The 25,426-nt window shown below is 47.6% G+C and overlaps 2 protein-coding genes and 1 long non-coding RNA gene across 3 annotated transcripts; 1 reads left to right on the top strand and 2 right to left on the bottom strand.

Annotated features, from left to right (window-relative positions):
• Positions 1-239: 239 nt before the first annotated feature.
• On the top strand, positions 240-3,240 carry LOC101760800. Its single transcript, XR_002677156.1, has 2 exons — positions 240-415; positions 2,864-3,240. It is a non-coding gene; the product is annotated as an uncharacterized LOC101760800 (long non-coding RNA).
• Positions 3,241-13,578: 10,338 nt separating this feature from the next.
• LOC101759978 (keratin, type II cytoskeletal 2 epidermal) lies at positions 13,579-14,940 on the bottom strand. Its single transcript, XM_004962937.3, has 2 exons — positions 14,479-14,940; positions 13,579-14,344 (listed from the first exon to the last, which is right to left on the bottom strand). Exons 1-2 carry the CDS (start codon positions 14,566-14,568, stop codon positions 13,826-13,828), a joined length of 609 nt encoding a protein of 202 aa, XP_004962994.1. The 5' UTR covers positions 14,569-14,940; the 3' UTR covers positions 13,579-13,825.
• A 6,385-nt stretch (positions 14,941-21,325) lies between these two features.
• LOC101760383 lies at positions 21,326-23,217 on the bottom strand. The gene is made up of 2 exons (XM_004962938.2): positions 23,066-23,217; positions 21,326-22,771 (listed from the first exon to the last, which is right to left on the bottom strand). The coding sequence occupies exon 2, from the start codon at positions 22,582-22,584 to the stop codon at positions 21,604-21,606; it is 981 nt and encodes a 326-aa protein (XP_004962995.1). The 5' UTR covers positions 22,585-22,771; positions 23,066-23,217; the 3' UTR covers positions 21,326-21,603.
• Between the last annotated feature and the right edge of the window lie 2,209 nt (positions 23,218-25,426).

The following is a 25,426-nucleotide window of genomic DNA, read 5'->3' as shown; positions in this document are numbered from 1 at the left end:
GTACATGCTGACCAGGTGTTTTAAGGAGGGGCAAAAGTTAACTTTTTTTATCCATAGCTCGTATAGAAAATCGGTGACCGTGGATGCATAGATCTTTTCGAAAGCAATCCATTTGAGTACTCATACGTAGCATTTGGATTTATGATCACGAAGTTTTGTGAAATTGAAGAATGAATGGATGAGATGAATCAAGAAAAATAGAGGAGGGCATGTAACACTTACCTCCACCCCCTTCTGGCCGAACCCCCAGTGCCGCCCCCCTCTCCCCCTCCTCACGACCCCTTCCCAGCACACCTCCTCCACTCTCCACTGCTCCCTTCCACCTCTAGATCTCCTCCATTGCAGCAAGGATCGAGAAGAGAAGGAGAAAGATGGATTGAAGAGGAAGAGAGGATCGAGGAGATATGCTAGATCGGTATTTTTCCCCAACCTCCCCTTACGGATTTCCATAGGGAAGCCTTGGGTAAGAGTGGAATCTATATCCTTCCTCTATAATTAAGTGGTTTTGAAGGTTTTGGCTATGGGGGATTAAAGGATTAGAGGTTGGATTGGGGTTTAACGTCATTTTCTAGTTGTAGTTTCTTAGCAGATTCAACAGTTTCTCTAGGGTACGAGTTTTGGATACGTTAGGTGCGGAATTGATTCTTGAGATAGATTAGGAACTTGTGGAGGATTTAGTAAGATTTCCAATTTGTATTTGATTGCAATTTTTGGTGGAGTAGAACTCCAGTTATGGCCGGTTCAATGTGACTGTTCGTGTTTGCCTGGCAGATCGAGTCAGGTCTGTTCATTGGTATTTTTCACCTTGTAAATTGCCGAATTAGCTCTTCCAACTACGAAGACTTTTGTAGAGGAATAAAAGTTCTTCCTATCAGCAAAATTTCATAATTTTTGGTTGCATAGTTTAGGAGATATGAATTTTTATATGTTGTTGTCTGGGCTGTTATGCAAATTCAGAAGTGCTGTTTTGAGTTGTGTTTTAGGTGACCTTAGAAGCCTGATAAAATATAGTTTTGCTACCAAAGTTTTAGTTCATTCTCTGAAGTTTCCAGATACATATTTATTTGATACCTAATCGGTTGTATAAAAATAGATACATAAAAGATAAGCATTGCTGCTCTTCATCAATGATGGTGACAAGAAATGTAGTTTGTCTAGTCTTATTCATATTAGGGTCTTGGACATATGAGCACTCTATATTTCTATATGAGAATGCCATTTGGGTTTATTGTGCTGATATACATAGGTGGTTTAGCAGGTGGTATTGCTATGAGGCTTGTACGTCTACATGGTCGGTAAAGGCAAGTGAACGTAGCTGTTACATTGCTACAACTTTAACATGTTATTTTTACTACCTCCACTTATAAAATGAAGTGCACATATTTATACGTGATAATCTGAAATGTACATTTGTGTGATAATCTGAAATATTATACGTGATGTTTATAAGTTTGAGAAGAGTATAAATATGTCATTCTAATATAGCTATATAGTTGGTAAACAGCTTTTTACTTTAACATGGGTGAGTATATGAATGGATTGTTCAATGGATCAGGAATTTTGAAAATATGGGGCTGAAAGTATATTTTACATATAGCATATATACTTGGTGATTTATTCTATGATATATTTTTTTCTACTGTACTAAAGTCTATGGAATCTATGGAATCCTTAGTGGTTTCGTAGCTGACGGATCTGTTTTAGAGGAATGTGATCTTGGTGAGGTATTTATGCTACCTTATGTCTCCTAGTGCTAACATGTGCGGATCAAATGAAGTTTGGGTTATGAGTAAGGTCAGAAGTAGTTTCCAGAAGTCTTTGGGTATATATGTTCAACTTAAGAATTAAGTTTCGAGTTGACTAGCTCTATTTTAGAAGTTCCTTTTTAATATGATATACATAGTTTGGGCTTAGATTACGAATTTGGTGCTTTACTCCATATTTAAAATGATAGTACTTACATTCTATCCTATGCCTGTTGAAATGAAGGTGACCCATAGATAACATGATATGGAGAGTGGTTTTGTTGATACTTGGCATACATGAGATTCTGTCATCCAATCATGGTTGATACTATTTATAATGAATAAGCTCTTTGTGCATCTCTTTGTATTATCATGGCTTGTTCTCTTGTCATTATCTTGTGGCATTGCATTTCATTGCATGGCATGGCATTTGAAGTTGTGTCACGAACCTATGGTTACGATCATACCGGTAAAGCATCGTTTATTGGGTATAACGATGCAGCTTCATACCTTGTTGGGTATGAAGGCAGGAGTTCATATGCATATGCATATGCATATAGCATCGTCTAATTAGTATAATGATGCAGCTTCATATCTTGATGGGTATGAAGGGAGAAGTTCATGTGCATTGATATTCATTTCAGGATGGTTTGAATGTTGGATGTGATGAAGTTATAATGTGAATATAATATGGTAAATTATGCCACATGCACAGTGGTATGGCATATGGGATTTCAGATATACGATATGCGGACTTTTAATTGCATTCACATGCTTTATTTTACCTATATTTGGATATTGGATTGACATAGTTACATTGAAGCAAATATGATAAGGGTTCCTCTTGGTGGTCATGTGTGTGATATGGCTTGTGTGTGATATGCTAACAAATTGACGTCACAATGTGCTGCTTGGTTTGTATTCAAAACCTCCAACTTGCCATGGTACCCCGATGCTGAAAATTGCTCTTAACTGTAGACTAATACCAATGGCAGGCTACATATGGATTGTTTGGTTGCATGGCTTGCACAGGAGGTGGCTAACTAATGGTCACTTTTTAGATAGGACAGCTGAATTTTTGACGTGACTCAAACATTGGGCTGTTCTGCTGGATGCAGGTGCAAAGGTGACTCTGAACCAGTCAGGGATGGTGTTGCAGGGATCCGCAAGCAAGATGAAGGATAAAGCACAAGAGCAGCTTGATGGTGCATCGGTGGCAGAAGATGGAGATGCAATGGCTTTGGACTAGTTCATATAAAAGATGTGTCATCACTAGCAACTTAGCAAGTGTTGTTCGCCCCATAACTATTTGGATAGTAACAATGATGGATGTAAGGGAGACTTTTGGTTGCCCAGTAACGTAAGCTTGTGGAGACTTTTATTTAGCTAGTGATCATCCTGACTCTTGAGAAAAATGTATGTCTAAACTTTGTTAAATGCTGCTTGGTCTTTGTATGGATGTGGTCAGCCTTTTGTATCAGTTTATCTTCTCCAATTTGCTCACTATTTCTGGACATATTTTTGCTGTAGTTTGGTTGTTATTACCCGTAATACGAGTTTGCACCACTTGAGTCAAGGGAAAACATTTCAAATTAAGAAACTGATACATTATCAAAAAAATTAAGAACTAATAGAAGTTACATTGAGGGTTTATCGAATGCATTCATATAGCTGTTTCAAGTTCAGGAAGATTATATTGTCAGTTGGCAATATGGACATCTGCAGGTTAAAATCATCAGAGGTTTAAAATGTTGGAGCACCGTACTGGACCCTGACAGTAAATCAAGAGAAGCATTCCATGTTAGGAACATTTAATCTAGTTACCAACTACTCCAAAACAACGGGGCTCTCATTAAAGGAACTTGTCTCTGCCATGAAGTAATCAAAATTCATCTTAGGACAAAATTATCATGTCAGAACGCATGACTGTAAAACTAAGAGACCAGAGCATAGCTCAAAAGGCATCCTCAAGAGCTGTACCATGCAGCATGGGGATGAATTTAGTAAGTCCCAAATCTACTGTTTTTATATTTTTATTTTGCAACAATCATTCAAGGATGTTTAGCACCCCATACGACAGGATGCATGATTTGACGGAAATCACAGAATGATCAAGTGTTTACCAAGTTTCCCAGACTCAAGTTTCTCCCTCCCATGCCTCCACCCAAAGTTACTATACCTGTAGATGGCAAATGCATATGAGCTAGTGATTGCTGCGCACAAACATCCCTACTAGTAGCTAGGAGCTTTCAGATGGGAAATTTAAAATAAAATTCTTGACTAAGGGCGCCACCTGCTTGCTGGGTCTTCAAGTTGTTTCTTCACATCTTCAGGAAGGTTTGAAATTCTGTCAAACAAGCAAGCAAGAACAAAAGATTCAGTAAACAAACAATTATAACTCTACTTCAGCAGTGTACAATGCACACCCAGAACAGAAAGGAGAGGCAAAATATGTAACATGACTACATCTACATGAGCATAAACATGCCTTGGTGCCAGCCGCAGCAGCCAAAGCTCTCCAATTTGTTTCAGGAACGAACTGTACCCTGACTTGAAATCAGACAATCCTATTCCTACCTTCCTAAAAACCTCATATAATCAGAGGTACAAGCATATCCTCTACATCTGATCTCGTGCTGATCAGCTGGTGCTATCTGCGTCTCCGAGGAGCATTATATTACTCCTTTGTTAGAAAGCTTCTATACATGTTCGAGTCTGAAGAATTTGTACTTGCATCTCCTTTTCGTATTTGTTCTTTTCAGCATCGTCTGATGCCCCCGGTAGGAGGAGCAGCTAGCGGCGCCCAGGCCATCGCCCACGCCACTCGCTCTCCCAGCTGTTCCCAGACCGCGGGATCGCACGGCCGCGGCGGCGAGAGAAGCGAGCACCGTCCGTGTTCGGCGAGGGAAAAAGAAGCGCCGGCGATGTGGGAACGCCTCGAGCCGCTGACCAATCCGGCACGGCCGCCGACTAAATCACTCGATCCCGCCGCCTCCGCCGCGCCCGCCGCGCCGTCCTCGTGTCATTCTTCAATCTATGGCGGAGGGTTGGAAGGGCGGCAGCGGCGGCGGACGGCGGGAGGAGCGACGACGGCAATGGAGCCAATCAACTCCAGGGGCCTTTCTGCAAACAAAAGTCGGATCGGGATTATTAATCGCGATCGGGTAGTCTGAAAATAATAGGAGTCTACATGTAAATAATCGGATTGTGATTATTAATCACGATCCAAATTAGAGGGCACAATGCAAATATTCAGATCGCGATTATTAGTTGCAATCCAAATTAAGGACCATTTTGCAAAACTCCGGGATGTCTTGGTCAAGTTAGGCGAGGCCGCGCCACCACCGGCGGCCTCCTCTCCCCGCGGCTGGGCTTCCCACGCGACCCTCCATCTACTCACAGATCCACACACGCGTCGGCACCCCGCACACTCCATGTCACAGCCCCAGTTGTTCCCACGACGGCGTCGGTGCCGCCAGCACGTCAGGATCGTAGTGCCGACCTGAAGGTCGAAGGAAACGGACGGCGGTGGAGCAGGACCATCGGCTCCTACCAAAGCTACCGTCGGAACACTCGCCAACGACGCAGCAGGGTGCTTGCACCACCGACATGGCACACCACTACCAGTCCCCACGCGGCGAGCCATTTGTTCAACCACCATCACAAAATCTCTCCCGGCCGCCACACCGGAGCCTCACGTCTTGTGAACCGGCATGCCTCGCCGTCAGGAGGCCTCCACGCCACCGGCTAGCAAGCCGGACAGCGACAGTCACCACCACTTCGTGGTGGTTTGCAACCGTGCGCGTGTTACGCACTAGCCTTGTGCGCTCTGGATTTGCTACAATACAAACAATGGTAGAGTAATATTGACTAGTAGTTTCTTCACCAAGTAATTGAGCAATACTTCACAGATCAAGGCTTCTCGTAACGGTAGAGTAATTTTGGCTGATCAATATTACTACTGTTCCCCGCAGCGCTCCCGCGTGAGCGACACGGGCGGACGCAACCGCCGCCCCTTCCTCCACCTCCCCACGGCTGCGCTGCCGCTCGAGCCAGCCGCCGGAAGCCCACGCGGCTTGCAAGGATGGCGGTGGTGGGGCACCCTTCGTCTCCTCCTTCATGCCTTGGTGGGCGCGGCCACCAAGGCTGCTAGAGGGAGCCGTCCTGAGACGGCACGCGGTGGGACCGGATTCGGGGCCTCCACGATCGGATCCGATACTAACGGCGCTGGATCCGCCGTCTGGCGCGGCGGTGGTGGCCTCTCCCACGCTAGCCGGCATCACCCACCCGATGTGGTGAGGGCCACTGCTAGAAAGGGAGGAGGGGCCCAGGGGAGGAGTGGCGCCATCAGGAGAGAAGAGGCCCAGGGCGTGGCCGGCGAGCAGCAAGCAGAGACAGCACGGTGAAGCTGGGAGTGGTAAGCCCACGCGCAATGCGGCGTTTTCCAGCAGCAGCGGCGGCGGAGAGATGGAGGATGCGGGCGCATGGGCACCCGGAGCTTGCCAGGGTTCCGTTTGAGTGGTTCTCGGTGTTGGGGGTGGCCTAGATGGTGATGCTCCACGAGCTCGTAGCCAAAGGCAACCGTGGGATCCTTAATTCCCGCAGGCCCGCATGGTGGTCGGACCTCATCAAGAAGTGGTGGAGGAGGGATTTGGGGAGCTGGTCAAACCGCGGGTGCGAGCTGTTGGGCTGTGGTGGCCGGAAGCGAGACGTGTCGGCTGCGTGTGGCTGGACGGCAGCGACCGGCCAGACCTAGGCCGGTGCTCCATGGCGGGTAGCGAGGCGCTTCTGCATGGCTGCTCGTGTGTCTCTAATGGCGGTGACGTGGTGTTGCGGCTAGGGTGGCCTGTGCAAGGCATGCCAGTGACGCCAAGGACGCACGACAAGGACGCCTGGCGCAGGAGCGCGCTGGCGGCACCGAGGTGGTGCTCTGGGCGTCGTCGGGCCACCTCTCCTTGGTTGAGGAGTTGCGGAGGCGGTGATGGGAGAGGGAAGAGGCTGGGTGCGGGTGGGGGCTTGTGTGGAGGAGGTTGCTTGCGGCGAGGCACATGTGCAAGGTGGCGATGCCCCGAGGAGATGCCCAACGATGCGTGATGGTGAGGCGGTGCGGTGGTGGCCGCGTGCGAGGAGTGGAGGTATGGCGGCATGGTGCGTGGAGACACGGTGGTGAGCAAGCGGAGATGGAGGTACGACAGCGTGGTACGTGGAGGCGCGGCGGTGACGCCGCCCCAGATAGGCTGCCATGACAATGGTCCGGGAGTGCCGAGCTGTGAGCGTGCAGCGAGGGTTTGGATGCTTCAGGCGAAAGCCCTCGCCGGTGTTCTTGCTGGTGGAGATGACGGCGGTGCCATTGGTGTCGTGCTCTTCTTGGAGGCATAGTCTCTAGAGACCTATCTCGGTTTGTGGCATTGTTGGTCCATTGGTCATGGGCGGCCACAGCTAGTGGCGGTAATTCCGCCGCGTGGTAAGCTGGACAGGTGTTGCCGAGGCCACGTGGAGGCGATCGCAGTTATGGTGGTGGCCAGGGGTTGGCGCATGGTTGTCGGTATTGGCTGCTTGTAGCGGACCGTGGCGGCTGACGTTGCTTGGCAACGGTCAGTGCGGCGTGGGACTGCGTTGGAGGACGCGCTTGCGGCAACGACATCGTGGGACAACTAGGCTTGCAGCAGACCACGGTGGGTTGCTCAGCTTGGCTAGGCTACCCGGTGCGATACATCGTTGGAAGATGGCGCAAGCGACTTCTCTAGCTTGCTAACATGGCGGCGGAGGTTTTTGCACGGGTGAAGCAACGAGGTGAAGTCGACCTGCGGCAGCGGCTTGGCTGATCGATGGAGATCTTGTGGAGCAGGATCAACATTGCTCACCACTAACAGCGATAAAAAATGAATCCGTGACATGGAGTAATGTGGCGGGCGTAGCAAGGCCCCCTTATGCGGTGTTTGTTCGAGGCGACGAGAGTGAAGTGAAGTCCAATGGCAAATGTGGCGAGGCCCCCGCGCGGTGTGTTATCATGGTGGCGACTGCGAGGCAGCATGTGAGAGGTCCGGATTCGGTGGTATCACTCTGTCACGTGGGGTGTGGTGTTGCAGCGGCACTACAGCGGAGGGTCCCGCATGGCAGTGGTCTTCTTGGTGCGATGCAATCTGCTTCTATCGGTTCCCTATCGATGTGGGCCCACGCCTGGAGGTTTCAGCAAATTCATGAACATGAATGTTGGTGGGTGCCACGGAATAGCTTCGGCTCTGCTGCCACTTGAGATGTGTTGAGTTCGGCGCGTGTTGATGTCCCAATCCAACCAGCCGTGTGTTGTTAAGTTGAGTTAAGTGAGATGGTATGGTGCGGCATGTGTTGATGACCCAATCCAACTGCCGGTCTTTGTATTGTTTTTTCTTTTGTTGTTTTCGTCAATCTGGACTTCATCTATTTTTTTTAATATAATCGGCATTCGTTTCAAAAAAAAAATTGGCTGATCAACAGATTCCGTACACTTCACTATGCACTGAAAACGGTAATCTGAAACTTCACCGTACACTGAACAGGTCCCAACTACTACTGCGTAGAGACGTGGCAAGATTACTGGGAAGCGTTCCTTTCTTACAATTCGTGTACCAAAATGACGACAATAGAGTTTGAATGTTCGTCTCTTCGTGCCCGAATTCTGAGCTCCAGTGTTGATTGATCAGGGCAGGCTCTGATGCATCCTGCATCTGCCTCATGGCATCCCAAGTATGTGGCATCTAGCTGAGGATATGACTAAAAGGACGGTGACAGGAACAGCATGAATAATGATAATGGATCATTCTCCATCTACACAAGGTATCTATTCATCAACATGCAACAAAGAAGTAGAGGAGCGTGAGGGACACCCTTCTTGCAGAACCGAGGTCCGTGTAATTGTCCAGAGGATTAGCTTAGGCTAAGTCCTAACCGACGTGGTAAACCTGCTAGGAAGGGTCACGTCGGAATTCCGAAGCTAGGATTAATAGATCAAGGTAGAATCCCTATGGTGGTTTGGTGACGTACAGTCATGAACTAATAAATGTGTTCTAATTCTTTAGCCATCCATCTCTTAAAACAACTCTGATTTCTGCATTCAGAGATGCCATGTCCTCCTTTTTTTCATCCAAGAATTGGACAGCAAGAAAACCACCAGGCACTAGATTCTTCATCAGCCAACTGTACGGTTTGAAGAGAGCAGATCCTCTCAAAGGTGGAGGAAATAGGGGGTAACGCGCAAATGGAAGAAGAGTAAGCAACGGCATCGCCGGCCGGCCAACGGACATGGCTACCCGCCTTTTCCTTGTCGCAGCGGCCACCGCCGCCACCTCCCTCTGCGTCACGGCAGTCGTTGCTCACAAGGACGTCAAGACCGCTCTACCGTTTGCACCCGCCAGCTTAACCGACGATGCTACAGAAGGAACGGAGCCGGCCAGAATGAGCGACGCTCCGGCGAGGCATGTGGCATGACATGCCAGCATGCGCTTGTTCTTCGTCATCGTCTCAAACGCGTGTTCGTCAGCTCCGCAAAGGCCGCCAGGATGACAGGGATGGGAAGGTATCTAGGCACGGTCTGAGCGCGGAGGAGCTCCGGGCTCCGGCGCACCACGGCCGGAATCGGAGGCGGCGGCTGTCACGATCCCAGGGCTGGATGGTATTTGTCCGATCGTCTTCGTGCAGCTCGGATCGGGTGGATACGGGGAGGCGTGGCACTACCAGAGAATTGAGTATTAGTTCCGATTGGTTGGGCTCAAAGATAAATTTTCAAGACAAAAGAAAGTTCTTTAGTCCCAGATCATTCATCCGGGACTAAAGACCCTTTTAGTCCCGGTTAGTAAAACTAATCGGGACTAAACAGTTAAAAAAAATTTAAAAATGCCCACCGTCGTCACTCCGCCCTGCACCGTCGCCGCCGCTCCGCTCCACCCCGCTCCTCCCACGCCACTCCGCTCCGCACCGCGGGCCCGCCCACCCGCCCACGCGCTGCTCCCCCGCGTGCCGCCGCCCGCCCTTTCCCGGCTGCCGCTCCTCACCGTCAGTGAGGGGCGAGCAGAGGGGGAAGGGGAGGGGTAGCAGAGGGGGAGGGGCGGGAGAGGAAGAGAAGGAGGGGAGGGGGGGCGCTGGTGGAGGGATGCGCAAGGATAAGGAGGAGGAGGCACCGGTGTGAGAGGAGAAGATATTAATGTGGAGAGAGAGGGGGGCCTGCATGGGAAGGGTGTTTTGTACCGGTTGGAGCCACCAACTAGGACTAAAGGCCTCCCTTTTGTCCCGGTTGGTCTAGTCCCGGTTGGAATTTCCAACCAGGACAAAAGGGGGGCGTCGTACCAAATTTTTTAATCGATTACAACTGGGACTAAAGGCTCCCTTTAATCCCGGTTGGTCTTTACAACCGAGACTAAAGTTCCTTCCGTGGGTGGCCTTCAGTGCCTCTTTTTGATCCGGTACTAAAGGTACTTTAGTCCTAGGTCCAAAATCATTCGGGATAAAAGTACTTGGATGGAATGTCAGTTTTTTAGTATTGTGACCTGAAAGCGGCAGCTCTGCCCATCCTCAGCGCGGCGGAGCTGGGCAACTGCCCGCAGACGGGCGGGTGCGGCATGCTCAGAGGCATCGCGCGGCCCGGCGACGCCGCGAGGATCGTCCCGACCTTCTACGGCGTCGGCAGGTGTGTGGGTCGGCATGCTCGCCGTGCAGCTGGAACTCGACCATGTGAACAACACCTCGCGGTCGTCGGCGCCCGTGCTGGCGTTCCAATGCGCGCCTCGCGGCGGCGACTGGAGACTGCTTGCAACCCGCGCTGCCGGCCGCTCCATGCCCCATGGACACGATCCAGCCGTAGCGCCAGATCCTACCCCAACTGTTTGCCGGCATGTTTTTAACTCTGCACTCTCTCGTCATTTCAGGTGCTGATCTTTCTTTCTCCGTTTGGTGAGTTTCTGCTGTTGAGTGGGTCTTCTGCCATGTAGAGGTCACACAGAGCTGGGCCTTATTTCGTCTTCACTGCAGATCCCGCGGCCCACTAGCTGGGCTGAAATGATCCCGAAAATACCCCCAAGTCCCCAACATGCATCTAGAGCAGGAGCTGAGGAGTGAGGAGCTGTTTCATTCGGTAACATCCATCTAGCAGGCGATTCAGTAACAACAACGTAGTGTCCTTAAAAAAAATAACAACAACGTAGTGAAAAAACTGAATGAAATTTTATTTTTGTGTGACTAACGTAATGATGTTTGCTTGTAATTGAACTAAGCATGTATTTAGTTTGGGGACCACGTGAGATGGTTAGATCCCTCCCACTTTTCTGGGTTGGGTTCAACCCATCTCGTGTGTTCCAGTTTTTTATTTGATTGGAGGGGTTGAAAGGGACGGGATGGATGCTATTTTAACACAGTTAGCAATGGATCCCACCTGTCATCTTTGGGGCCCACTTGTCATTCCCTTTTTCCTTCCTAACCTTATCTTCTTCCTCTGGCCACCATCCTGAGGTCCCCCAACAGAACGTCGCATGCTCCCCTACTACACCGCCACCGCCCGCGCAGCCCTACTCCACCGGCCTCACCCTCCCCTCCCAGCCACGCTCGCGCGGCCCCGTCTCCACCGGCTGGCGTCTCCACGTTGTGGCGGCACGGCCCCACCCTCATCTGCCATCTGCGCTCGCACGGTCCTACTCCGCCTCCGCTCCTCCGCGCCGTCCTCCACGCGCACACCCACGCGGCCTTGCTCAGCCTTCGCGCCGTCCTCCACGGCACAACTAACACGGCCCCAACGACACCTCTCCGCCGTGCCCATGCCCACACAGCTCTGCCGTCCAGCCCCACCGACTTCGTCGCACCGCGACATCCCCACTGGCTCGTGCAGCGCTGCCCCGTCCTGTCCCGCCTAGCTCCTCCTCTGGAGGAGCCTCGCGCGCGCGAAGAAGACGACGGAAGAAGACGCTGTTTAAGTGGAGTCAAAACGTGAACCCGGATATTGAAGGAATATTCCTTCTTTGGGATGAACCTAACCCACTACCTTTTTCAACCAAACACCTTCCCAACTGGCCCGACCCATCCCAAACCACTCCAAACCTCGAACCAAACACACGGTAAATGTGCCGGTGACATCCAGATTGTCGCTGTAACAATGTTTACTCATGACATTCTGAATTAAATGTTATAGTACGTCACAACCTATGCGTTGTTTGCAACTGTAACCTATTGTGAGTGGCAAGGACGGAAAGGTGAGTAGATGTCATCAGTCATCACGTCAGATAACTGCTTGTCCAACGTATATATACAGCACCAGCGTCAGATAGCGGCTGTCCCCTACAATACACCCTACTTGTGCTTCAGTCGATCATGCGAGCAGAGGCAGATCAATCCGATCGACCAAGATGGCATTGTCATTGCCAAGATTTGATGATCCTCCGATCCGATCCAAAGCCGCAAATCTTGAAACCTGTTTGCATTGTCGAAGCGGGCAACAATCACTTCAGTTTGAAGGACAATTATCCTGATATAAAGCAGGAATGACGCGCACTAGCTACCACCTGTGGCACTGTTATTCCATTTGCATTGGCCGTCATTTTCCAAGACACCGGATCATGGCCACACTCGTGCTATGCATCTATACCTGCTGCTGTAATGGTTTTCATGTCAGGATGCGACGTGAAATCGTGCCGGATCCGAGTTTTGTTTGAAGCACCATGGGATGTTTAACTGCTCATTTCGCAGACCTACATGGTTGCTATCCTAAATGTGTCCTAATAATTCCATCTGTTTTGTTATTTGGGCGATGCTGTCGATGATCTGCATCTGTCCATGATTGATTGTTATTTTCATGAATTTGTTTTGATCACCAAGGATGTGGTTTTGGGGTTAAGGCTTAAATTCGCTCTCCTCAACAATATAGATTTTTAAAGTCTTTCTTGGTTTAATTTAGTTATGTTTTGTCTTTGGAATAACTGTAGATGAATCAAATGGGCACCACACACCCATGTTATTCTCTTTTCCAATATTTTAAATGAGATTTTTGTTTCCCTTGATACTTTATGCCTTAAAATCCTTTTACAATCTGTTAACGTTAGTTATAATTAACAAGGAGTAAAAGAAAGAAAAAGAGCCATGCTACTGCATCTAGACATTCTTCTATAAGAAGAAAATATTTTTCTTTTCCCATGATGGATAACCAACGCGAACTCATGGAGAAAGTTCTCATTGCATCCCTGCACTGTCATTATTTTTTTCCTTTTGTACTAAACATTTTTTTTCTCTTCTTCCTTATCATTTTGCTTCTTTTTTCATATGGTACAACACAATGATGAGTCAAATATTCCATTCCACGCACTTTTGCCAATGTTCTTGTTGATCTTGACACCTTGGGCTTTGGCACTAGAAGAACATCCAAATGGCCTGGTGTAAAATTCTCTTTCGAACAATGTAATCCTCCCCTTTTTACTTTTGACACGCACGAATGCAATTCCTCTGTTTCTGCTAAAGTTCAATCAGGACATCAATCATCAGAGATGCCCTCCTTTCCCTCCTAAATATGTGATCTACTCAAACTGTCCGAAATCCAAACTAATTTGAGCACCCCATCTATTGGCCATCGACGGTAACTTTTCTCTGTAAAAATTATTCCCCCTTTACACTAGCTATTACTTGGAGCACTCACCTTTTCCATGTACTAGATGCTTTCTACTCTCTGCAGTTCCTCTGCCTCTTTCAGTTTCACTGCCTTTTACCGCAAAACCCTTTTTTTCCTCACCACCTTTGCAACCATGACTGTAGATAAGGAATAACAAGAATCTGGAACGGCTGGTATATTTTACTACTCCTGAGTCCTGGATTAACACTAGTCTGAACATTAACCAATCATGATGCACTCCATTAGTTATGATTTAATTAACATTTTTGGATCGGGGATAGGGCACAGCCGTAGTACCCTTCTTCCCTGACTCCATCGGCCACCTAAGACATTGCAAGCACAAAAAACAAAGAAAAAGAAAATCTAGTGGCTACTGCTTCTTCTACAACACAACGCAAACCGGTACAATGTGATGGATGCGGATGGTGAGCTTGCTTCTGCATGTTCAGAATTCAGATGTTCATGTCATCCGGAGGCTGAGATACTGCTGGGACTGCATCAGCCACGGCGCCTGCTGCCTCATCATCCCGTCGCCGAGGTCGAACGCCATGGCCCTCTGGCACGGCGGCGGCGGCGCGTGGAACACCGCCGCCGGCCCGTCGTCGGAGTAGTACCCGGCCGAGGACGGCGACGACGACAGGAGGCTCGCGCCGGAGCAGTCGTCGGACCCGAACGGGGAGGAGCCGCCGCCGCCGCCGCCAGGGCTGCCGTGCTGCTCCTGCCTCCTCCTCCTGCTGCTGCTGTTCTTGCGGCGGCCGGCCGATGAGCGCCCGCCGACGGCGAGCGTCAGCTCCAGCTCCGCGCCGGCGGCCTCGTCGTCCTCGTCGGCGCTGACGATGTACTCGTCAGCGGGCAGCTGCAGGTCCAGCGCGCGCCGCGGCTGCTTGCTGCGCCGGCGGTTGGTCAGCACCGGCACGTCCCTGGTCAGGTCGCTCATCAGCTGCCTCTGGATGCGGTACAGGCGGTGCAGCTCGTTGACCTGATGATCGATCAGATTGCAAAAACAAACAGGTGATGAGTACCAGTTCATACACTTCCATTTGCAGGATGAAAGAATTCGCGCGCCATGGAGAAGAACAGAAAGAATGAGCTGAGAATGCGCGTCTCGTTTACCTGCTGCCTGAAGGTCTCTTCGTGCTTGAGCATGGCCATCTTCATGACCTCCATGTCGCATTGCCTCACAACCTGCCTGTCCATCATCATCCTCCTCACACTGTTCTTGCTCGAGCTCGACTAAATGGCTAGTCCCCTGGTCACCAAATCCAGTGCCTGGCTGAAAGCCTGAAACACGAAATCGATGGAACTGAAGAGCTCGCAGTTGCCGTTGTGGTGTTGGTTCTGAAACTGTGGGGTGGCAGGGGGAGGGGATTTATAAACACTGCCTCCAACGCCCATAGGGCGCCTTTCTTCCCACACTAGCTAGACACACTAGGGGAGGGGCCTTAAAATTTTCCATGCCTCCCCTCCCTTTCGGCATGCCAAGCAACAGCAAGAGGCCCAGCTGATGCATATGCACTGCACCCTGGCCAATGGTTTGCACTGTCACTGACTCACTTGCCAAGCATGCATGGAGTGCCCCTCCCAGAGCAGACAGGCCCTGCAGGAGCCTAGTTTAATCCTCTTCTCCTCCGTCGCCCCATGCACGCGTGGGGCCCACGTTCATGCATGGAACCAAAGCAACTGTGTGACTGCAACTGCAGCTGGTACTGCAAACCAGGAGGAGCCGAGAGGAGTGCATTTCAAACAGTGCACGCACTTTTGTGTTTTGTGTGTGTGATACAATGTACTACAGCATGCATGTGTGGAATGATCATTGCAGAGCATGTATTTGTACAAGTTAAAGCTTGAGTTTCCATTGCTTTGAGCAGTTGTTTAGTGTTGGTTCTTAAGTGTGCAAGTAACTAACAAATTCCTAGTAAGATGGAGCTGTCAGCTTGTCACTGAAAACAAGCAAAGGGACGTGAGTCACATGACCTGATGATGGGGTGAGCAATGAGGCTCCTCTCATTCAGTGCAAGTGTGTGCGTGTGCGGTAGCTGCTACCTGAATTATTGGATTGCCACCACAGGAAGGCACTGCTGGTGCTGGATGCAACGTCTGCACATTTGCAATGCTGCGTGGATAATTGGGTGCATCTATCCAAATGGATGAATCCAACGAGGCCCATGTCTTGGGGAAGGGATAAGAGGGGTCCAGTGGCAGTTCCTGTCTCGCTGCTGCTGGGTGGCTCTGCCTTCTGAAAATGAAAGCAAGAAAATCTGAAGGCTGTGGGTTGCAGGAGAACCAAGTAGGTTCAGAATGCAGCAAAGGCAGGTGGATGGACGCAGAGAGTTGCAGAGATCCCTTTGCCAGGAAGGTTCACACATGCATATGTTTGCAACAATGCTGAGGTTGATTTCCTATATTGCAATTAATTGCTTCATCGACCAAATACTCATGGTTCCCGATGTCAGTTGATTGTGTGTTGTTGCAGAATTATAGTTGTCAAGAATGTGAGGATGCAGGAAGATTTTGCGGAGGTGAATGCTTGCAACGGTGATTGTTCGGGGATATGCTCAGTGATGGTAAAGTAATTAGAAAGCCTAAGCAAGGGAATGGATGGATAGAGAGGGAGGGATGGTCCAAGGGACGACAAGACAACGGTGCACGCTTTGCCGGCGGAGGGAGGCGCAGCCGTACTCAGTGGTGGGCCCACATGAGAGAGAGAGAGAGAGAGAGAGAGAGAGAGAGAGAGAGAGAGAGAGAGAGAGAGAGAGAGAGATTCCTGCTTTCTCGGCTTTCTTTTGGGTCTTCTTCCTAGTGCAAAGCCTTTTATGGATGGATAAGATAAAGCACTGCCCGTTTGACAGCAGTGCCGGCCTACCTGTTCCCTTGAATTTCTTCATCCATGTCTCTCGCTAAAAGCATTTTGATCTCACGCATTGCTAGGGAAATAGCCTAGGTAATCCCCACTTAGTCACTAACAAAAATAGATCAGTACTAGAAATTCTGACTAGCTATTTCCTCCATCATTGTGGCTGTTACTACTTTTTACAATTAACAATTGCTACAAGAGTAGCTCAATGCAGCCTAACCAATCAACACTTAATTTGCATTCATCGTCATGGCCAAATTGGGGCCGAAAAGGTGTGAAACAGTAGAAGCTTTGTAGGTAGGGGAGAAAGTCCACTCCTCTCCCTTTGCATACTTCTAAAGCTAAAAAGCCACTTTCGTCAGGGGTTTATTACTCATGTTTTTCAGGACGGGAAAAAGGAGGCCGGCTAGCTCATCGATTGTTTCCTTCGCAAAAAGCAATTGGCCAGAGTGCAGTGGAGCTTCTCAAAAGCATAGGCCGCCCAACTAGAACAGCAATTTCTGTACTGAAAAGACACAGAGGGCCAGGGGTTGTACTCTTCTAATTTGTTACATTCACTCATAAACTTGATCGGTAAATGATGTTACTGTTGACTGAGATTGCTGTTTCTGAAACTTGGTTATTACTTGAATTTCGCAACGGTAGCCTAATTGCTCCTGCTAAGTGCTAACTGAAACTTGTTGCAGACTAACGTCACACCTGACAAAACCTGTTGTCTGTCGGTCCCTTTGTTATTCTGAAGTTGAGACCATTTTGGTCTGAATGATCCAAAACATCACCATGCATGCAGAGTAGCAGACTTGCAGAGGCTGCAAAGCCAATGCAGTGAAAGAAACAAAAAACTAACCACTGAGGATAAACTAAAATAAACAAAAATTAAACTACTAACAGCCAATGATAAAGTAATCAGGGAGTGAGGGGAGCAAGCATGGCTTGCTCGCTCGCACGAGCTAGCTGAGGGCGTTTGGCTAAAATTCAGTGCTGAACTTTTCAGAGAGGAAAGCACATCGATGTCCGCGAAGAATTCAGGCTGCAGCCTCCATTCTGTCCCCCATCTCTGCACACGGCCTCCTCGAAGCCCCGGCCCTCCTCATCATTCCGGTCTCCTGGACGCCTGTGCCGTGGAGTGAGTAACAGCTGGATTAGGGCAAAGTGGTGGAGGGATTAGGGCATTAGGGTGTGGGAAATGGTGCTAATTTGAAACTGTCATCATCATTGCGTAAGGGTGAGCTAGAGTGGTGTGATTGCAAGCCGTTGTTGCTCCAAAGTCCATGTGACGCCTTCAGGAAGCGCAAATGGTGTATGCTCAAAATCAGATTAGTGTACTCAGCTGATGAGTAGCCTTAATTTGTAAAATTTAAATTTCAATTGAACAATACTCTTTTGTGAAACCCCACCCAAAAGACATGTCAGGAGTACTTCCAAAGCCATGTTGAAACCATGCATCTGGAAAAAAGATGCAGGTCAAATTGGATTAGAGTACAAAATGCAATTGGTATAAACAGGATTAATCAACCAACAGGAAATCGATCCCTGTGGAGGCAGTAGGGGAGGTGCTGTTGGAGCAAGCTCAGGCTAGGAGCCGACAGGTTTGTCCGGCACGCACGCTCGCCACCTGAGCCGCAGCGCACCGAAAGAAGGAACATGAGTGGCGAGAAAGGGAGGAGGCAAGCGCAGAAAAGAGATGGCAGGAGGGGCCTGAAAAGACGAGTTTCCTCATGACCTTACACTAACATTTGTAGTCCTAAAGTGAGCACATTCTCTAGGCCTCTTGTTCCCCTCGTTTCTCTCTCCCTCCCTCCCTCTCCCCTTGGATTTTCTTGAGGACATAACTCGCTGTCTTTTTTCTCCTAGTTTTCTTGTGGCATATGAATTAGACATAAGTATTTAGTGGGCTGGACAAAAAAACCGGTTTGTTCTAGACCTTTCCGGACCGGGCCTGAGTTGGGCTTGGATCACCCAGACCTGAGCATTTAAGCCCAACTCGGTCATGGGCCCAGGTCGAGCCTGATGGGTTTTGACCCGCCCATGCTCGCTGCCAGCCCGGATATGGTTAGCCAAGCCCGAAAAAATCGGGCTGGCCCAAAAGCCCATCCAAACAATTAATTTTATTTATTTATCTACTAAAAAAGAATGGACGGCCCGAGCCTGATTCGAAGACTCGGCCGGCAACGTCCATGGGATGGTCGTGGGCACAAATTTCTGCCCCAAATGAATTGGGCTTTTTTCCCGACCCGCCCCGCAAAATGCTCAGATCTAGGATCACCCATGTTTAGATCAAAACTATAAAAACAGTTTATTTAGAATGGGATCGTGCTAGGCCAGATTTTTTTCAGACCCATTACCTCTATCCAATGTACCCAAATGAGGGTTGGTACTTAAGAAGTCCCTGAATATTCTGACAAATAGTGCATTTTGTTGATATCTGTATCAACCGCTTCCCCAGTTTTGAACGTATCTTCCAATCGAGATGCACGACTGATTTAGCAAATGAGAAAGGTCAATGACTTCCGAACCGAGCTATTCCATCTATTCTGAATTGGTTTTAGTAACGATAACGAATTCCAAAACCCTCCCTTTTTTTTTTCTTTTTACGGCTACCTACTTCGAGACCCAACCCTGGTATAGCCATGGGTCGCCATGTCGGGCTTAGCCCGGTGAGATCAGGCTAAGTTCATTTTGGTCAGGTATAGTGATGCTAATGTGAAATAGTAGAATTATGAAATAAATTCAGTGCGATTCATTTTTTCTTTTGGCTTTTCCGCTACCATTTTTTCTATGGGAATGACTCCCCAACAATTGAGTAAAAATTTTCTTTGCATTAGTCAGTTAGATGCCACGTGGGAATGGCCAGCTAGGAAATCTGAGTGGGCAGAAGCCAAAAATCAGTCGATTTGCTTAATCAAACACCCCCCATGGGGAAATTGCCTGAAAACTGCAACTATATCAACCGAATAATGGGTAAGACAAAATAAATGAAGACACAAACCACAATATCAATAATATCTTAGATGCTACTCCATCCGTCCCAAATTATAGGTCGTTTTGGCTTTCTAGATGCATAGATATTATTATGCATTTAGACATAGGGTATATCTAAGTGCATAACAAAAGTTTACGAATCTAAAAAAGCTAAAATGACCTATAATTGGAACGGATGGGAGTACTTCAGTTACTAAAGGAATACTAAGAAAAAAAGTACAAGAATAGTCGTGTCTATAATCAAAATAATGACAAATAAATTAAATAAATCTTTTTTTTTATGAAACCCAATGCAGAAGCAGATGCTGACCGCTATATGCTACGGATGCATACACACCCTACCATAAAAGGACCTCCGAGGGACTGTTGTAACTAATATTTAGATCAACAAAATCACCTTATGCATCTCACAGTCTATGGGCATGTTTCCTACATACACTTTCATAGTACCACAATCAATTGTTAGAATAAATATAGAAAAATGCGAGCACCATGCTGAGTCAAAAGGCTTGAACCTAGGTGAATAGGTTAACAAATCAAACATACATTGGAATTGCAAAACTTTACATATTCTTCCTTAGTTTGATTTGACCCCAAAAAATTGCAATTGCAAAAAAAACACTTCAAATATAATTTTGAGAATGATTACACACATAGTCACATATTGATGTTTTTAAAAGAAAATATGATGAAATATATTACATCCTGGATTTTCAGAAATTTTAGAGAATTATAGGTCTTCATTAGGGTTGGCATGGTCTTCAACAATTGATGGATCAATTATTGTGCACAAACTCCTTTTGATGGTCATCTATTTGTAAGTTCTTCTTTTGGGAGAGAAGGCATGGGCAATTCTTTTCCTATGCCATGAGAAACGTGTGTGCATGCATGACAAAGGCTTTTAGCCCCGTCGTCTCTGTGTTTGTTTTTTCATGAAATCGACAGGATCACTTTTACTCAATAAAAAAATTGCCGTTACTCATTCTTGTTGTAAACACCACCAGCACTCCAAATTGTTTCGTTAATAAAAGAAAAAAAGACAAGGCAAATATTATGCTTGCTGTTCTGAAACAATGACTTTGAAGTTTGAAGTCATGTTTTATCACTGGAGTATGTAAAATTAAAATCATTGAGCTTCACCGTTCTAAAGAAGCAATCCGTTAGTTTCCTTCCCCTTTTCATTGTTGGAAAACTAAAAGCACAAGATCTGCGCTTAATTTCTAAAAGCACAAGATCCGTTTTTGGTTGCCAATGACGAAAAGGCCTAAAAGCTTTGTTTAGTTGGGCTTGTTGCCTTGTTGGGTTGAGAATTGCAGCTATGAGGGGTGCAGCATTTTTTACAGTTAGTTTCATGCCATGACATCCCATTTACTGCCACCATAGAAAATAAAGCCTTAGCATCTGGTGAACCTGCCCAAGCGCCGCAAAGGATCAGTTTATTTTGGCTTCTCCGTAATCATTTTGAGTTTAGGCCAAAACTTTTTTTTCTGGGAATATCTGAACCAACTCTGTGCAAAGTTGTACTCTTTTCTGGACCCTTTACCTCTTCTGTAAACAAAACTTCGGAATTTCCGTTCGCTTTAATGGAAATGGGGTAAAGCCTCGTCTTGAAAAAAAAAACTGTCCAAAGTTCACAAGAAACTCACATTTTCTCTACAAGAACAACAGAAGATAGACCGGATCAAACTGAAATCTCCTGTAGCAAATCAGACAAATACAGATAAAACTCAACGCCTGCATCAGAGTGCATATAAATATATTCAGCGTAGCAGAATAGGCACAGAACAGAAGGCGCTTAATGATCTGTACAATTTTGTAGGTGTATGTTGGTTCCCAATCTAGCTGGGTCTGAGTACCAGACAGATCTCTGAAACAACATTATCTAAATGATCAACATCAATAACCAAGTACAGATATGCAAATGCCTCCGCTCATGATTCTTATAAACACTGATTCGTGCCAAGAAAATAAGTAAACAAAGAATTTGGGCACAGACAAGAAAAACAATACTTACCAAAGCAGAGGAACAAATCCAAGTAAGCCAGCAGCAACACATTCTAGACACGGAACCTGATTCTCTGTACAGGCAGAATATGGTAATATTGGCGTATAAGGTGCGAAAAGAAGCCAAGACAGATTCTAGAATATTTTATTATTACTATTATTTTTGTGAATAATCACAGGTAAATGAAGCTCACTGGTCACTATCATGTACTTCATCCTAAGAAGTGTCATCCTCACCAACCAAGGGTACACTACCCAGCCCTACACTCAAACTCCACTTTTACCTCAACCTAACTACCTGTAGTTTCTACAGCAAGATTAATGGTGCTGCAATATACTTCCTACACTTGTCTGACATAAGGTCTGTTACAAATCAGCGGAAAACTAGCTGCCCTCAATCATCTGTTGTGGAGATGAGAAGCGATCTTCTCACGTTGCAGAGCATGATCATATCCCAGTAACCGATCATTGAATTGCACTGCTGTCCAAAGATCAAGCAACGAAGCTTGGTAAGAACCGCCTGATTCAGTGGGAAAGCCGTTATTCCGCCCACTACTTACAGCAGCAGCAGTAGTACGCCCATTTGGTTGGCGCATCCTCGCGTTGTTTCCCCTTGCTTTCGCAACACCTAAACAAGCCTTCAACATCTGACGCATGTACATGTTCAGCCCAGAGTTCAACGCATCAGCACACTCTTTGCGCATGCTGAGACCTTGAGCCTTCAGCTTATCCTCAAGTAGCTTGGACAGCCACTGAGAATCTGGCAACTCGCCATTATTGTAGCACACATCTGAAGAGCAAGATGTCGAAGGCTGAGAATTCTGAGCCTTTGGAATTCCCAGCGGCGCCCTGATCGGGCTTTGGCTCTGCACGCAGACCGGACTACCCCGGTCCTGGTCGACCTCCTCGCCATCCTCCACAGAGATAACCTCTTGCAGAGCCTTGCTACCAGTTGACACAAACTCCCCAGCCCCCGGATGACCAAGAGGGGACTTGCCGATCGGGCTCAGCTTGTCACCAAACCTCCTAGTCAGAGGCCTCACCCTCCTCGCTGGCAGCAAGCCATTGTTCAGCGTCCCATTCGACACGGTGCTCGTCTGTGAGTTCCCGGTGGGTGCCTGCTTGCTCGGCGCCGGCCCATCCGACACGCACGCGTTGCCAAGGATGGACCGGATGAGGACATTGTGGAGCCTGATGTTCTCCTTCCCAAGCGCAGCGACGCAGATCCTCTCGAACTCGGCCTTGCCGAGCTGACAGCCCAGGAACCTCCTGAGGCCGCGGAAGTAGAGCTCGGCGCGCTGGTGGCCGAGCCGCTTCACGATCTGCGCCTTGAGCTCGAGCGTGTCGACGCGGGCGAGTTTCTTGGGCGGCGGCTGCATCTCGCCCGCCGACGGACGCCAAATGCAGCCCCGCAAGCGATCCGGCCGAGCAGCAGCTCCGGGGAGAGCAAACCAAACCCTAAACGACGACGCCCCCGCCGCTGGCCTCGGGCTCAAGCGATCCGCGGCCGCCGAGCTCACCGCGAGAAGCGATCGCTCGAGCTCGGCCCCAAGCTATCCCCCCCACCTGCGGAACCAGATCGAGAAGCAGCAATTCAGCACACGGAGAGAGAATCGCCTCGGGACAAACTCCCACACGAGCTCGGGAGATCGCTCCGCGGCCGAATTCAGCGGCACCGGCTCACGGGACCCACCTCGGAACCGAGCTCCGAGCAAGCCCCGGGCCGGGATTCGCGGTGAATCCCGGCGAGCTCCGGCCGAATCGGTGCGGGGAAACAGCGGGGATTCGGGCGGGGGGCAAGAAATCGGGGAGGAAATGGAGCGGATTCGGGGGGGGGGGGGGGGGGGGGGGGAGACTCACCTCGACTAGGGTTCCGGCGAGATCGGGCCGCCGCCGGCGAGTCGGAATTGGGGTGGGGGTGGAAAAATCGAGGAAAAAATATTTCCTCTTTTTATTTTATTTTTTCTTTCCGGCCGCCGCAACTGGGGAGATTTTCCCCCAAATTATTGGTTTGGTTTGGGGGGGACGAACAGTGGTGGCGCTATTTGGGGGCGCGTGCGCAATTACGCGTCCCTGGTGTCGGGCTAATGTCTCAATGGCAGGTGGGGCCGGGGAGTCAGGGTGTGGTCAGCGCGTTGCTGGTTGCGGGCTGCCAGTGCGAGAGGCGTCTCACGAGTCACGTGAGACCATCATTGGGCTGTCGTGCTGGCGTCAGCGTGGCACGTGCGCTCGTGCCGGGAGACAGCACAGTACTGGCACTCGATGTCATAATTCTTTTTTTTTGAAAGAAATCGATGTCATAATTCATTAACTCATAATATGACGTGCATGACTTGCAGCACGTTTTTTTTGGCTTAAACGAGAATGCTTGTGCTGTAGGCTAGACTGATGCAATAAACCAGATCATTTCAACAATATTTTTAGAAGAACAGTAGTCTAAAGTTTCAGAAGGAGAAGAATAATCACTTAACACAGTTTACTGAAATCACAAATAGCCGTGATTTTTACTTCACCTTTGTCTGGGTGACCCTTATTATTTTTTATATCTTTGATCATAGGTGTGGTATTCTTAAAGCACTTCCGTTGTGGGCAAACCAAAAAGTTGCGGTACCAATCTTGTATCTTTCTTTAACCTTTTAAGTGAAAAAATACTGCATTTTAAAAACTGTAGATATTCAAAATATGAAGATAAAACGTAAAAATCATTCATCTATTTGTAAGACTGTTGGCGCACAAGTATCGTAGCCAGGGGCGGACAGGAGCGAATCTAGCTCGGAAGGGCGCGGGGTCAGCGCCGTTTCTAGCTGGGTTCAGCTCCTAGTCAGAACAGTGCAGAACAGTGATTTCCATTGAGCTTGGATGCAATGGAGCCTCTCCTGAGGCTGCTCGTAGCCATGGATGAAGAGAGGAAGAAGAAAAGAAAATGAAGGAAGAAGAAAAGAAGGAAGGAAAAAAAAAAGGAGATGAGGAGTGAGGAAAATGAACCTCTCTAGCTCGTTGCGCTAGAACCGCCACCACTTCGTAGCACATTCTTTTGCAACACAATAACTTGAGTTATTCAAGTGTGCATACTTGAGTTATTCAAGTGTGCATCCAGTTGGCCACATTCCGTATTATTGGGATGTTTGTCCTTCGGAAGGAAATTGTCGGTCCAATCACACAACCCACGTGTTCTGTTACTTTTCTCAGTCCAATCACGCAACACACGTGTTCTGTCACTTTTCTCGATCAGGCGACTGTGACGAGTTGATGGAATCGAATTGACATATGCAGTTGCATACACTACGCCAGAAAAGATTTGTGCTGGCTCATGGGATTTTTAGTAGTGGCGGGCGATGTTTGCACTCACCAGCACAAAAAGGTGTGGGCCCACTCCGTCAAAATCCGCCAGCACAAATGACCTCCATTTGTGCTGGCGGGTCATGTCCTTATGTTACCTGCCAGCACAAATGCTTTTCAATTTATATGGATGGGAAGGAAAAAAAATGTAAACTAGTTAAAAACTTTATTTTACACATCATGATATATATTTAACATATATTAGACTACATATATGTTGTTGTGTAGGTGTTGCAAAAAATTTATAAGTGATTTACTATTTTGTAATGTTTAAATGATTATAAGGATGTTTATTGGAATTAATATGTATTTGAACTAAATTTTCACAAACAAGATAAAAAATTCAGAAAAATGACGCTAAAGATACATGTTTCATTTTAACTCAAACCATGAAAGTTTATGAAAGATTCACAAAATTTTTAGATACATTTATCACTTCTATTAAAACTTTTAGTGAAAATAAATTCTAATAATATCTAAACGTGGTAAAAAACTATATAAATTGGTATGGAATCATTTTATGAGTTCACAATGTTGACATAAAAGTTTCAATATGTTATAAGAAAATTGGAATATATATTGTTCTTAAATTTATACTTCACCTACAACATTTCATATAACTCAAGTGAGGGTTTAAACTTGTGAACTAACTTAGTACTATAAGAACTAACTAATTCATAAAAATTATGATTTCTATCCGGTTGTAATTTTTAGATTCACTATGTGACATATATGTTCATATGTACAAGTTTAAAACATGTTTGAATTCATTTACTAATTTTAAAAACTTTTTATTTTTTTAAAAATTATCTGTGATGTCGGGCTATAATGCCGCCCACCAGTAGAGATCGATCTCTGCTAGCGGGCGGTGTTATTGCCTGC

Source organism: Setaria italica, chromosome III (assembly GCF_000263155.2).
Source record: "Setaria italica strain Yugu1 chromosome III, Setaria_italica_v2.0, whole genome shotgun sequence".
Lineage (NCBI taxonomy): Eukaryota > Viridiplantae > Streptophyta > Magnoliopsida > Poales > Poaceae > Setaria > Setaria italica.
The sequence above is the reverse complement of the archived record's forward strand: the minus strand, read 5'-3'. Positions and strand labels throughout refer to the sequence as shown.